Source organism: Macaca thibetana, chromosome 18, assembly GCF_024542745.1.
Source record: "Macaca thibetana thibetana isolate TM-01 chromosome 18, ASM2454274v1, whole genome shotgun sequence".
Taxonomy (NCBI): Eukaryota; Metazoa; Chordata; class Mammalia; order Primates; family Cercopithecidae; genus Macaca; species Macaca thibetana.
Window position 1 is genome coordinate 18,632,971 of NC_065595.1, and position 14,547 is coordinate 18,647,517.

At 39.8% G+C, this 14,547-nt stretch overlaps 1 protein-coding gene across 2 annotated transcripts in view; it reads right to left on the reverse strand.

The window, feature by feature from the left end:
- Window positions 1-14,547, reverse strand: part of CDH20 (cadherin 20) — a 224,947-nt gene that overhangs the window by 62,535 nt on the left and 147,865 nt on the right. Inside the window, exons 2-3 of one of the 2 annotated variants that reach the window (XM_050767910.1) lie at window positions 5,021-5,070; window positions 4,673-4,901 (exon numbers count right to left, since the gene is read on the reverse strand). In XM_050767910.1, coding sequence (XP_050623867.1) covers window positions 4,673-4,900 — 228 coding nt within the window. In that variant the 5' untranslated portion in view covers window position 4,901; window positions 5,021-5,070. Of the gene's footprint in view, window positions 1-4,672; window positions 5,071-14,547 lie in introns of both variants that reach the window. The other variant, XM_050767909.1, reaches the window with a different exon arrangement.

Sequence of the window (14,547 nt, forward strand, 5' to 3'; positions counted from 1 at the left end):
TCAGCCCCAGTACCCAAAGCAGAGTGTGGAAAGGTGAGCGTGGGGCTGAGAGACACCAGCTTAATAACCCATGCAGCAATGCACATTTAATACTCCGCTTTACCAGCCATAGAATACACATTTGGTTTCAAAAATTGCAAAGAACAGACATTAACAGCTTTTCTCCAAGTCACTCAGCAAATCGGCAGTGTAATAAAAATGTTTTATATTTATCCATATTTAATTCGACTAACACTGACTGTGTACCAGCTATTTGGAGGAAGGTAAGAAGCTTCTGAGCAGAGTCAGCAGCACAGTTACGTACATCTTGGGAAAATATTTTTTTTCTTCCTAAAAAAATATTTTAGGCAGAATAAGACAAGTGAATGTCTCATTTATCCTAACCATTCTTTAGTCTTTAAGATCTTCAGCCAAAGGAGTAGTGAGTGATGGGAAGTACAAGCAGGTTCTGAAGAATCTTAGCTGATTGAGGATTTCGAAAACAAGAATGGTGTTCACTCCTTTTGTCATCTTTCGGAGTGCCTTGAATAGTTTCCAGAATGCAGTGAGTGCTTATAGTTTGTGGTCAGGCAGCTTCCGCATAGTTGTTAACCTCAGCATGATTTGGACCCACAGATTCGTGCACAAGCACAAGCTCTCAGCATCCCTCTCTTTGCATATGTCAATATAATGTAGCTTTAACTCGACACCGCCTTGTCCCTGGAAAGCCCAGTGTGGATTTTGTAAGGCCATACCAATTACAGCTGATAATTGTTGCCATAGTCCTTTCTGAAATAAGCAAATAACTCCGGCAAGCTCTCTAAACAGACATCTTCCGGAGCTCAAGGTGACAAGCAGAATGCCCCTGGGTAAAGAGAATGAAAGTGGATATTCCCTTTCAAAAGAAAGTAAAGGGGAAAAGTGTCTGGGTAAGTGAATATATGATTATCTTCTTCATGTAGAGGTAACACATGCAGGGTAAAAATCTTTGCTTGGTTGCTGGTGTGAGGATTGGGTCAGATGACTATTGAGATAAATGGGTGTCTTGTATCTTGGTTGAGGTTATTTGGAAAGGGCGAGCACTAATTGTGAGTACTCAAGGGTGCTACACAGCTAAGAACTACCCAGCGTCAGAGATAAAGGGTTCAGGAAGCAGCCTGGCTCAGATTCCTGATCCCTCCTAAACACCACTGATTCCTGTGTGTATCCTCTGGGCTTAGTCTAAAGCCACTGGCCACAGACAAGGCAAGGTAAAGGAAAGCCGGGGCTTTGGGGTAGGAGCAATGTATATTTCAGCCCGGGCTTTCCCTGCTACCTTTGGTGTAACTTTGGGCAATGAACGTGAATAACCTCTCTGAGCCTAGTTCCCTGTGTTATACTCACCTCACAGCATTGTTATAATGATTAAATGATCTGCTTTGATGTGAATGTGACCGACACATAGTACTGTGGTAGTCCAATAAAACGTTAGCTACCTTTTTCTTCTGCACTCTTTGTGGCCAGTTCTGTGCCAAGTACTCAGCGTCAGGGAGATATGGACAAAGTTGGGGAGTGGCGTCTCAATTCTACCCTTGGGAGGAGGGAATAGAGCCCTAAATTGTATGTGCACATAAGTAATTACTGAAAATTGCTGAATACAAACATATTCTTTTCTTGAACTTAGCAGTGGCCATGTATGTCTATTTGGAAGAAATGTTATATAGACATGGAGAAGCTAGAAGTCTTTGGAATTCTGAGTAGGTGCAATATGTGTTCATGATAGAATTGTCTGATTTTAAGCTAAAACTTTGAGAATTTGAATGTGGCCTGATGAGCGGAAGTCAGGGCCTGTCCTGGGCAGAGCAGCAGCATGGGCACATGTGTGGGGCCAGGGACAAACGTGGTATGTGTGGCAGAACAAGTTAAGGAGGTCCAGCTCAATTGGGATGGGGCCCTGATTTGCGAAATTGTGCGAGAGGGCTGAGTGAGGGAGGAGGAAGTCCTTGAACTGTATGCTAGGAGCTCTGATAGCATTCAAGAGCTACAGTGCTTTCTTAATCAGAGGAGCAACATGATGGAAAGGGTGCTTCAGGGAGAGGAATGTGCTGAGCACCCTGGAGGAGGGACGGGAAGAGTCTCTCTACAGGAAGACAGGCAGCACCAGCTTAGTTAATCTAGTCAGGGAGAACAAAGGATCATGGTCATGACAGAGCCTAGAGAGGAGGAGATGCATCCGAGAGAAACTGGCAGGGAAATATTGGCAGATATGGGGACCGATTGCATGTGAAGGATAAAGGAGATAAGGAAAGGAGAAGTCAACAAAAACTCACAGGTTTTGAGGCCAAGGGGTTTGCAGCTGCATTAGGTATTACTGAACTGTTGAGTTCCCATAATGAACTCCTTAAACTACTGTTACTGTTATCACTATTAATACTATCGCTACTATAGTACTATTTACTACTACAGGTTAAGGATAATTAAAATTTTACTCTGGATTGAGTACTGTGCAAAGTGCTTTACATGCATTAGCTTACTTAATCCTTACTACCCAGTGAGACCTTCATTTATTAAATATCATCTTGAGCACCTTCTACAAGATAAATGCTGTGTTAGGCCTTGGGGATAATATAGGAGCAATGTTCTTGCTTTCACTGAGCTTCTAGTTTTAGTCAGAGGCTTCAGACAATAAACATGTAAATAAAAAACCAAATCAAATATGGTGGTTGTGATTAGGGCTGTGAAAGAGAGTCTAACAGAGGGGCTTGCCTTAGAGAGTGGTCAAGGAAGGCATGAGAGAAGCCAGCGGAAGGGCATTTCATTATGGGGGGAGCAATAAAGGCAGTGCTTGCCAGGTTGCAGGAAGTCCCGAAGGTCATACCCCTGCAACATGAGAATGAGGGAGAGAGTAGCATGGGCTGTGGGTGGGTGCCAGGAGGCAGGCTGATCCAGAAATGAGTGGTCTTGTAAGCTGTGGGGAGGTGTCTGGAGGATTCAGCGTACAGTGGGAAAACAGTGGAGAGGAGTAAGTAGAGGAGTGACATGATCTGACTTAAATTTTAAACAGACCATGGTGGAGAACAGATTGGAGGGAGGTGCAGGTGGACATGAGGAGACTGGTTGGGAGGCTAGATATTTGCCCAGGTGACAGATGATGGTGGAAGCAGGGGTAAGAGAAATGCAGGATTTGGGGTTGATTCTGGCATAGGACTAGCAGAATTTGCAGAGGGAGAGAATGTGCGGGCAGGGGAAAGGGAGGAATGATCCCCAGGTCTCTGGTTTTAGGAACTAGGTGATGGATGGGTGATGGGGCAGACTGTGTTTAGGAGAAAAAAAGAAGAGTTTCTTACTGGACACACTGCACTGGAAAGGCCTATGAGTGAAAATTGTGGAGATGTCACATATGCAGTAGGATTTATAACCCGAAGTGGTCTAAGCCAGAGATAGAGGTTTTGCATTCACTGGCATAGACATGGCATTCAAAACTGCAGAGGTGGCGAGTTCACCCAGGGAATGAGCGTGGGGAGAAGAGGCTGGGGCAAAGCTGACAAGCCCACCAACAATTGGGGTCAGGTGAAAGGAGAGGATCCACAGACACGGCTGAGACAAAAGAAGGAAAAACGGGATTGTGAAGGTCATGGCACAGAGAGGACAATGAGTCAAGGGGAGACAGGTCATCAGTGTCTGAGGTTGTGACTGAGAGGTGTCATAAAATGAAGCCATCGGATTGGGCAGTAGGGAGGTCTTGGGAAATAATGAAAACACAGCTTTGGGTCAGTGGTGGGGACTGAAGCCATATACCTGGGTTAAGAAGTAAGTGGACACTGGTGAAAGAGCTTGGGTAGACAACACTTGAGAAGGAACAGTTCTCTCATCCTCGTCATTCAAATTTGAGGAAGCCGAGGTGAGCAGGGCTTGGTGACCTGTCCAAAGTCACTCTAGAAATAATTGCAGGACTGGGCTTTGAACTCACCTGTGTTTGAATCTGAAACCCATGCTCCCAGCCTCTGTGCTAAACACGCGTTTAAGTTACCATTTGAATGAATTATTTATTTTCTAATTAGTTCCTTGTCTCCTATTCTCTCACTTGGTTGCTTTCACAAAATAGTCTGTAATTAACACCCCAATAAAGTAAACATAGGAAGAATTCAGGATTAAAGATGAAATAATGATAGATTAAATCAAGAGAATTCAAATATAACATTTATAAATATATTTATTGTCTCCAGCTATCCTAAAGCACATGCTAAGATCTTCTGAAATGAAAAATGTTTTATTTTTATTTTTTTCATTAAACTTGCACCTCAGGCAATACCTCTGGAAATGCTCTGAAAAAACCCCACAAAAACACAAAGCAAAAAACCCTGTACTCTTCTTGCATTTCCAAATTTCCCTCTTCCCCATTCTATCATTCCCAAACAACAACTGCTGCCTCTTTTAGGACATGAATAGCTCTTGCAGGGTCTGAGCCTTTTCTTCCAAATCCCAGTTCCCAGTTTTTCCCATTCATAAGAGAGACATGGACAAGGAAATAAATTTTTCCTTTCTGACTGGTATCTGACAAAGCGGAAGTTACATTTTAGCTAGGTGTCAAGTAATGTACCACTTGTTCCAGTTTCTCTCAGGCCTCAGATACAGGCTAGGTGAACTTTCATATTTAATTCATATTCAATTTTAATATCCAATACCCGGATCATTTCTACTTGGCATTTCTTACCTTGCCGACATACAAAGGGTCAGTCCCAGTGTACTCTTCCAGAACGAAAAACTGGTTCCAAACCCAGCTCCTTTTGGACCGCTGATGTGACTGTGGCTTGTCTGACAGGAGTGCTTCTAATTCACCTTGTGGTGTTGGGGTACCCGAGAGAACGGTGGTTGTAAGGTCCATCAGTCCCCAGAAGTACAAGGACATGCCAAGTCCAAGCCAGTTCTTTGCATTGCTCATTCTACCAGAAGTCCACATGGGATTGCCAGGTTTTCAGAAAGTGGAGGAGAATTATAAGCAACTGGAACTTGAGTATTTTCCAAATTTAAAAAAAACACACAGTTTTTATTGGACACTTACGCTTCCCAAATGAGATCCCGCTTCAAGTCAATCTGCTTGAAGTTGACTTCCTGTCAAGTTAAGGAAAACACAGTGTGATGATGTCAGATTCTTTCCTGCAGGCGGGTTGCAGGTTTTCAAGAAATGTCAGTAAATATTCAGCTTTCTACTCAATGAGTTAAAAAGTCATAACAGGTTATTGCTTTAGAAATGTGTGAGTAATAAATACTATTTTGATAATAAGACAACACATCTTGCTATAATCAATCCCAAACCTTTGGATATAGATTTGGTGGGAATAAAACTGATAAATAAATTTCTTCTCACTAGTAACTTAGCTGGAGGGTTATGCTGTATTATTGATTGGTTTGAATTAATAGTGTGCTTTTTGAAATATTTATGATCAGACAGCCTCTTAAACTCTTAAAAGCAGCATTCATTTACCAAATATAGAGCTAATAACTAATATTTCCATTAGCCCAACTGCTTTTCTTTGCTTATTAAAAAAATAGGATAATCCAACTACCCTTTTTTTTTTTTTTTTTGTCACCCACAATGATCTTGTGCCTACGCTCTTATTGATAATGCTAGGAATCTTGGGCTTCATTTATAAGCAGCCATGGATCACTTCTCAGTTTAATCATTTTCTGAGCTCGTAGTGGATTTTAAGTTTCACACCCTGCTGCTTTGTCTCCGAAGCACTGATAGGGGCTGCTAATGTGACCTTTCTAGGATTTAAATGGTCAGTTAATCATTATATCCTTCACAGCAGACTTTAAAGTGCTATTAGTCTCCTGCCTATGGGAGCAAGCTAAGAGAATGTAGTCAACAAATTTCCTTTCTTGACCTGAAGGACTCATTTAGGCAAAGGGACTTCTACCCTGGGGACACATCTTTCTCAGTCAAACTTTTGTTGCTATGCAGTCACATTTAGCTCGTGACCTCACTCCTGGGCTTTGGCCTCATCTATCTTTTCTTCCCTTATTTGGCTTGGTTTAATGAGATGGCATAACACTCAAGTCAACCTGTCAAAACAACCAAAATGTCTTCCGTTGGCTTAATATTTTCACTGTTAATTTGAAGAACTGCTGTCATCTGAGAACAAATGTGTGTATTTGGAGATTGCAGCTCCATGCAACTAAATAACACTTCATTTCTACAAGTGGTTTGAAGTGAATGCATTGATGCTAACTCAGTTACTACCTTCCACCTGTCGTCATCAGAATTGGTTTCAGCTTCCTCTCAAATACTCATGATTGAAATTTTAAAATATTTTATAATTATTTAATACAATATGCCACTTCATTTCTGTATAAGAAATCACTTTAATGAGAAGTGATAAGGAGAAAGTAGCTGAGGAGACCGTAGAATTTTTGTAACAGAATGGGAGGCTGTGCCTCTTACGAGCTCCAGCTCTGAAGGCAGATTGATTGTTAAGAAAAAGCAAGCCAGGTGCCCCTTATTGAGGGCAATGTGTTTGCTAATAAAGAACAACGGTGCTGCTAGCAGGTGAGTTACCAAATATTCGCTGTTTTCTCTCTCTTTGGATGGTGGACATCTTCCCTTGGGAACAGAGAAACCCGGTTCATGTTTCTCTGATCCCTGTCTACAGGGAGATGTTCTGGAAGAAGGAACTTAACCCAGGAAATGAATTGATGAGAAGGATTAGTGAGACATAGCTGTGCTGTTTTAGAGACCTAGAAGGCAGACTAAAGGACATTGCCAAAAAAAAAAAAAAAAAAAGCCACTGCCAGAATACTGTCATTAGTAAACCATAAAAGCAACATTCTGTATATTGTAAGACACAAACATATCTATAATTCCTCAAAGTGCATTAGACTTAAGAGGCAGTTTGGTTACTGGTTCTATCTTCATTACCTCTGACTTATTTACTTGTATGAATTTCAGTTTCCTCATCTATTAAGCAGGGACAGTAATACTTCCACATACCTCACTGGACCATCACAAGAATCTGATGGGATCATGCAGGCAAAAGTGCCCTGTAAATGACTAAGGTACCAACCGAACTTGAACAGTCAGATCAAGTACCTAGGTCAGTAAAAATCATGTAGCTAAGCCAGAAATATCTATTTTATGGGCACCTTTGGGGCCAGAATTCTGAAAGGGCTTATAATGTATATCTGCTATTTTTCAGATCTCTACATCTGTGATAAGTACCGTCTGGTACCAGATTCTGGCTCAGTCTAATTTTGTAATAACCAAACATTGGCATTCCATCTGAGGAGATTTAATGAAGGGCTAGTTATTAGAAAACTCTTCAATGGTAGAGAAAATTATTTTGTGGGTTGCGTTGATTAAAGCTAGAACTCACTCTCTCTCTATGTGTGTGTGTGTGTGTGTGTGTGTGTGTGTGTGTGTGTGTGTGTGTTCCCTTTAATATCTTTGTTTCTTACCTATATTTTGCCTAAGCACACATGTCTGTTATTTTCTCTGGCTAGTTGTAGTAACTTGCTTTGAATCTAAGAGTGCGTGTGCATGCATGTGTGGTACTGCAGATGTCTCCTCTCCTGCTTCCACTGGCTACATTTTATGTACAAAATGAGATTTGAGGAATTTTAAGTAGTGTCTTTTATATTCCCAATTTCTAACAAACTAGGCATGTGTTCCTGCCAATTAAAACCCCCTATCCCCCTACCTGAGGCATGATCTGAAGAGCTCAAGGAGAAGAGCCTTCTTTGAAATCTGTGATGAATATTTTCTAGGCGGTCAGGTTGCCTCTGTTTTCATCTCCCTCTTTTTTCTACTTTGGCCTCCTACACAGTAGTGCAAATTCTTACTTTCCTCCCCTCCACTGAACACGTACAAAGGTGGCTGTGGGATCTTGACCTGGGGAACCCTTGGTGATTCTCTGAAAGCCACTGGTACCTTCACACACCCAAAGTCACAAAGACCACAGTGTCATACCAACTCTTTCTGTCTTACATAACTTGATAGCAACAGTTGATGCAAAGCACTTTATTTCTGCTTCCTCGGGGATGAATGCATGAAAAAGACTCCCTGCCTAACTTTCTAGAAGGTGGAAGCTGGGTTATACAATAGTTGCATTATTCTTTTCACAATTAGAGGTGTTTTTTACAAAACAGTTCTATCAGAAATACTACTCAGTTTGCATTTATTTTAAGTGAGGTGGTTCTCATATTCATGTTTTTTCCCTACAGGATATGAATAGCAATAATGTGTTTGGGGTGGGCTAATTGCTGTTGTTCTTATAAAAGAAGATACTGATACATGTGTATTTGTATATGTAGATCTGCTTTGGAAGACTACATATGCCACATGAAGAATACATTAGTGGAAATTGACTTCTGCGTTAAATGAGTCTTTTAAAAGTTTCCCCCTCATCCTCCCTAAAGAAGAAAACAGCTTGGTAATGAACACAGTAGGAAGAAATTAAAGTTGTACATAAAGTGTGCTCTCAGTGAATTGTTTATTTTGTTACTTAAATTCATTGTGATATTTAAAATGTAGTGGGGAGGGATGGTTACTGCTTTTTCCTTGAAATGAACTGGGCTTTTATGGTCTTGCTCTGATTTCTTTCCTCATTATTCCAGTTTTCCTGAGCTTTTCATGGTTAATGCAAGTACTACTTAGCAAAGCTCAAATGACATCTCTATAGAAGCAGTCAATCGACTCTGTTTGTGACTCCATATAAGACGACGACGGGGTGTTTTAATGTTCTGATTTGGCCTAATGCCTTTAAGAGAGGTAAATGCAGACAGTAGTGTCATGGTTTTAAGAGCTAAACTTCTTAAACTTTCATTTTTACTTATAGAAAGAGCCTCAAAAATGCACTTAAAAGAAAAGAGAGACTTTGTAGAGATCTTAGATAGTACAGTGAAACATGACAGTGTACCGTAAAGTGCATCAACATTAAATCAGAATGCAACTTAATGTCATAATGCTATTCCACCTCCCAATCAAGGTTCTCGCTTGGGAAATAGCAACAAACCCATTTTACTTAGGAATTGAAATCCTTTTGTAAACAGTGCAAAACCCCAGAGAGTGACACAGGTGGTCACGGGTGTAAATTGGAGTAAAAAGTTGTTCGTGTATTTCAATGTGTATGGTTCACAAACAACAATATTCCCATTGCAGAATCCCATAAAGAAAAAAGTTTTAGTGCTTCTGTAAATACACTTTCAACATTCCTGGATTTGTTTGTGTATGTTTGTGCTACTGACCAAAGTCCATCACTAGGGATCTGTCTTGGACAGGGTGGGTAGTATGGTTTTATATGCTGAAAGGGGACACAGTTCTCTGAACGGAAGTTGTTTTCATTTACTAAGTTTTTATTATATTTCTTCTGTACTCTATACATAAGGATTTTAACTCTTAATCTAAGTGGGTTTGTTTCTGTTTCTCAAGAGAGATCCTTGATTGGGAGGTGGAATAGCCCCATGACATTGAGCTGTATTCTGATTGAATGTTGATGCACCTTATGATACACTGTCATGTTTTGTTGTAATAGCTAAGATCTCCATAAAGTCTCTCTTCTAAGTGCATTTTTGAAGCTTTTTCCATAAGTAACAGTGATAGCTTAATTTACATTTACTACAGAGGTTCTATCCATCACAGTTTCTTCTGGGACAGTCATTAGGTGAATGGAAGCTCCATGGCCCTTTTGTGGTCATCAACTCACCAGCCCACCCAAAGCCACCCATCTGTGGAGGCAGCCAACTCTCAGCAGGGCCAGAAGAGGTAGTCCAGGTACTAGATTTGCTGAATTTTAAGTTGTACTCTCACTTCCACTCCCCTACCTAATCCTCACCTGCCTCACCACACCCCTCCTCCCAACTTAACCTTTCTGAAGTAAGATATATCTTAAACATTAATGTTTACTTATTTAATGTTCTCATAGTAGGCCTCCCTCACTCCTCAGAGAAGCTGTTAATATGTTGATGGTGTATGCAGAACTGAGGGATTACAGTATTACATTTTTAAGAAATTGAACAGAAGAAGAAAAATAATACTTAATTTCCATGGAGATTTCTTAGAAAAGATGGTCACCACTCTTGCTTATTCTAATTTTCATTATTTATCTTTCTATGAATTCCTTCTCCACCAAGTTCCTCAAAAATGGTGGCACTCCTGAGCCTAAAGGTTCAGCTGTTACCATGTTCACTCAGGCCATTGCCAGTTCTCTGAAATCTTCCCTTTCCCACCACTCCTACTTATTTTCCCTCTCCTTCCCACCACCGTACCAGTTTATGTGAGAGTGCTGTTTTCTAAATGAAACTGGGAGCCGTAAATGGAAGTATGGGGTGGATGTGGGTGAGGGGAAGGTACACAGTAGCTTAACTGAAGTTTAGGAACAATATCTCATTTTGTATAATGGTAGGGATGTGCGTATGTGTGTGTATGTGTGTGTGTGTGTGTGTGTGTAGTAGAGCAAAAAAAAATTGGTAGTAAGCTTGAATTATATAATTAAGAGCCCTGGGTTTGAAAAACTTGGTCAGTCCCATAATAAAACTTGCCGTATGTTGCCTATATACATGCTGACCCTCTAGCTATGAATTCCCTAGCTTGGGTCATAAATAAAGGCATTTTCACTTTAGAAATCCTTGCTCTAGAGTTCATGCCCAATTCCTCTGTGCTTTTCATTCTTGTTATAATCAATTTTTGCAGTTCAGGGTGCCCTGTCTTTCTTTCCTTATCCGCCAAGGCTGGCAGATAGTTTCTTACTGATCCTTTCACCCATACTTAGTATCTGGTAAATGTTTTAATCCTCAAGGAGTCAGGAAGTTTTTGACCTACTTTACCCTTCCTCCAGTTTTCACTTTTAATCAAGCTAATGAAACTATAGCCCAGTCTGTGGGCAGTTTCTCTGACTACAGTTAGACAAGAATGATCAATTTTGATTTCTGAGACTTGTTCCACATGCCTACTAATTTCTCGTTTTATGTGACATTTATAATTGCATTAAATCTGTGCTCGTTCTTCATAAGAAGCTTGTATTTAAAATGAAATTATGTAGCTAACATTCTTTGATAAGAAGTTGCAGGTAATTGCTACTCAGTGTTTTTTCTTATGACTTTGCCTTTGTACAGCGTTTTAGGAAGTTAGGAAAATCCTGTAGTTTTCCCTGGACCCATAAAAAAATAATTCACAGGAAGAAGATTTTTTGGCAAAGGTAAGTTTGCTACCTAAACGTCAGGCTTAAATCTTGAGTATCAATATGTTTGATCAAAGAATGGATTGCAAAGCCAGACAAACTTTAGTGAGTTTCAGCCCTGCTACTTACTATCTATGTAATCTTGAACAAGTGACTTAAACTCTTTACGTCTCTGTTTGTCATTTACAAACTGGAGGTAATTATAGACTCTGTCTCACAGGGTGATTGTAATTAACTGAGAAAAAAATATATATGAAACTCTTAGACATTTGAGAGATGGTTAAAGTCTTGTGCCTGAACAATAGTAGATGCTCAATAGATACTGGTTTCCTTTTCTTCCTTCAAGGAGTTTACAGTTTAGGAGGGAGATATTACCATTAATCCTAGTGATAGAAATAATAATAGGAATAGGCATAGGTATAAATACCATTATTAACAATAATAGTGTAGCAGCAGCAGCAAAACAGAAGCAATAACAGCAGAGGTAATGACATGGAGTGTTTATGCCAGGCTGTATCAGGTAATTTACATTTACTTTGTCATTTAATCTTTATAAGAATTCCACATTAAATGTTTTATTTCCTCATTTTACAAAGAAACAAACAGTAGTGTGCTGGGGTCAGCTCCTATCACCTTTCACCACAGCCTCTCAATGCCTCAAAGCCTCTCACTTTCAAGGCCTCTCAATGCCTTGAAATTGGCCATGGTGTATTTATACCATGGGTATTGGCAAATGCTACATAGGAAGAGGATGAACTGGAATTCTTCCTCAGAGCGACTGTACAAGATGTGCTTAGTACGTGACTGACTGTGGCACAGATCTGTTGGTGATGAGGGTTTACAGGACCCCGTAAAAACAAAATGCTAGGCCAGATCAGAAAAGGGAGAAATGATTTCCATCAGGAGGATAAGGGCTTAAGGGAACCTATGAACTAGACCCCGAAAAATAAAAGGGCGTTCCAAGTTAAAGAAAACGCAGATACCATGGTGCAGATACAGGATGCAAAGGACCTGTCTGGGAGAATAATAATAATTTAATTTGCTTAGAGAATAGGGTCACTTCAGGAGACTGAGGAGGGATGAAAGAGGCAGGAAATCCAGACAAAAACCACTAGCTAGGAGCTGGAGATACTGGATTGAAGTATTTGGAATATACTTGATAGTTCATAGTGAGCAACTGAAGGTTTTTGAGCGTGCCAAAGTAATGTTGGGCCAGGCGTGGTGGTTGACACTTGTAATGATAGCACTTTGGAAGCCTGGGTGTGGGGAAGATTGCTTGAGGCTAGGAGTTCAAGACCAGCCTGGGCAACAGTGCAAGACCCCGTCTCTATTTAAAAAATATATATGTAAAAAAAAGTAAAGTTAGTATGATACTAATGTATACGGGCAATGGCATCCGAGGCCATATAAATGTAAAGGAAAAAAAAAAGAAGAAAAAGGGGAACAAAGTCATGTTGATAAATCTCTGTTTAGTAGTGTTTCTGGAGAGAAGGTGGGAAAATCAGTTGAGAGTTCAGGGAAAATTGGTAAGGAGAACTTCAACCAAGGATCCAGGGGAGGGAAGAATTGGCCAGATGTCTGAAACATCAAGGAGGCAGAGTCTCTAACACTTGCAAACTAACTGGATAAGAAGAAAAGTGGGAACTGGACAAGATGAAGCAATCATGACTTAAACTTCTGTGCCTGGGATGGGGCAGGAAGTTGGGAGGAGGTGCTAGTTAGAGCCAAGGTGATAAATTTGGTTTTATACACAGGAATAAAAAATTCATCATTCTACGTCTGATTAGTTAAAGAGGCAGGAACTTTCTCTTTTTAGTCCAACACTTCAAAGTGGCTTGGGGCATAACGAATGTGAGCTTCTTTCTCTTAGAGCACATCTCACCCCTCCCTGAGATACAGCTCTGAATCCAGCCTCCCTGTCCTGGTGCTGTACCTGGATATGACTTCTCTGTGGCTAACCTGGTAAAATTTATCTTTAACTTCAACTTAGCTAGGATTTTTTTGATTTGTCCATTTCTTGGATCTTATTTACTTTACACAATCTCCTGTAACACTAGAATAGTGGGTGTGTTATTTTTCATTCTTCTAATGTGTACGAAATGAACACCTAGAAGACCACTAGCTAGGAGCTGGGCATATTGGATTGAAGCCTTTGAAATAAGCTTGATAGTTCATAGTGAACAAATGAAGGTTTTTGAGCATGCCAAAGTAATGTTGGGCCAGGCATGGTGGGTTCATACTTGTAATCCTAGCACTTTGGAAGGCTGGGTATAGGGAGAATTGTTTGAGGCTAGGAGTTCAAGACCAGCCTGGGCAACAGGGCAAAACCCTGTCTCTCTTTAAAAAATATATATGTAAAAAAATTAATATGATACTAATGTATATGGGCAATGGCATCTGATGCCATATAAATGTAAAGAAAACAAAATAAAAGGGCAGTCTGTTCAAGAAAAAGAAAAATTTACCTTTTAATGCCCTAACAAAACAAACCAAAAATCTTACTGATGTTTATTATGTATCTTGTTGAAGGAAAGTAAAATCTTGTCTTCTAATACATGCTTTCAGGAAAAGAAATCTCTTTTGGAGCATAGTGTATCATTTGGAATCAGGACATCGTGGTTTAAGACCAGTTCCAGCTCTGCCACTCGATGTGTGACATCCAGTATATTGCTTAATCCTTTTGAGCCTCAAATATGAGAAGAATAATCTTCTTTAAAGGAGTATTGCAGATTATTGTGACCTAATACTATAGATTAAGTTTTTTTTGTGTGTGTGTGTGTGTGTGTGTGTGTGTATATATATTTAACTTCTTATGTGTTTCCCTTTTTATCTATCTTCTCAAAGCAGTTTGTGCATTTTCTTTCCTGGCACTTCAGTATTCTGTATTGTAATTATATACTTGTTTGTTTTTCCTCTATATTGTAAGCTCTTTGAAGACATAGGTAATGCCTTTTATCCATGTGTCTATGGGCGGTACTTGGCACATACTAGGTGCTCAGTAAATATTAACTGTCAATGTATTTTTAAATGGCAAAAAAGTATTTAACAGTTTAATGTTATTCTTTCTGCCTTTAAGCTTTTACTTTGATTTAATCAATGTATTCCCATACTGAGTTTAATGTCTGTTCACACCTGCAGCACATTAGTGAACATATTAAGAGGCAGAGATAAAGACAATACAAAGTCAAGAAAAGTCAAGAAAGCAGTGAGTTTTCACAAATGCTATTTTTGTTCTTGAACAGAAAACATAATCCTTATGTGTCAGAAGTCTTCTAGAACTGTGGCATCACTTGTAAAGTTAAAGCATCATTTGCAGAAATACTTGGAAATCTTATGAGGAAATTGGGATTGAAAAATTACAGTGACCTATTTGAAAGGAAAATAAATCTTGGGATCCAAGATCTCTAAGTTAAAG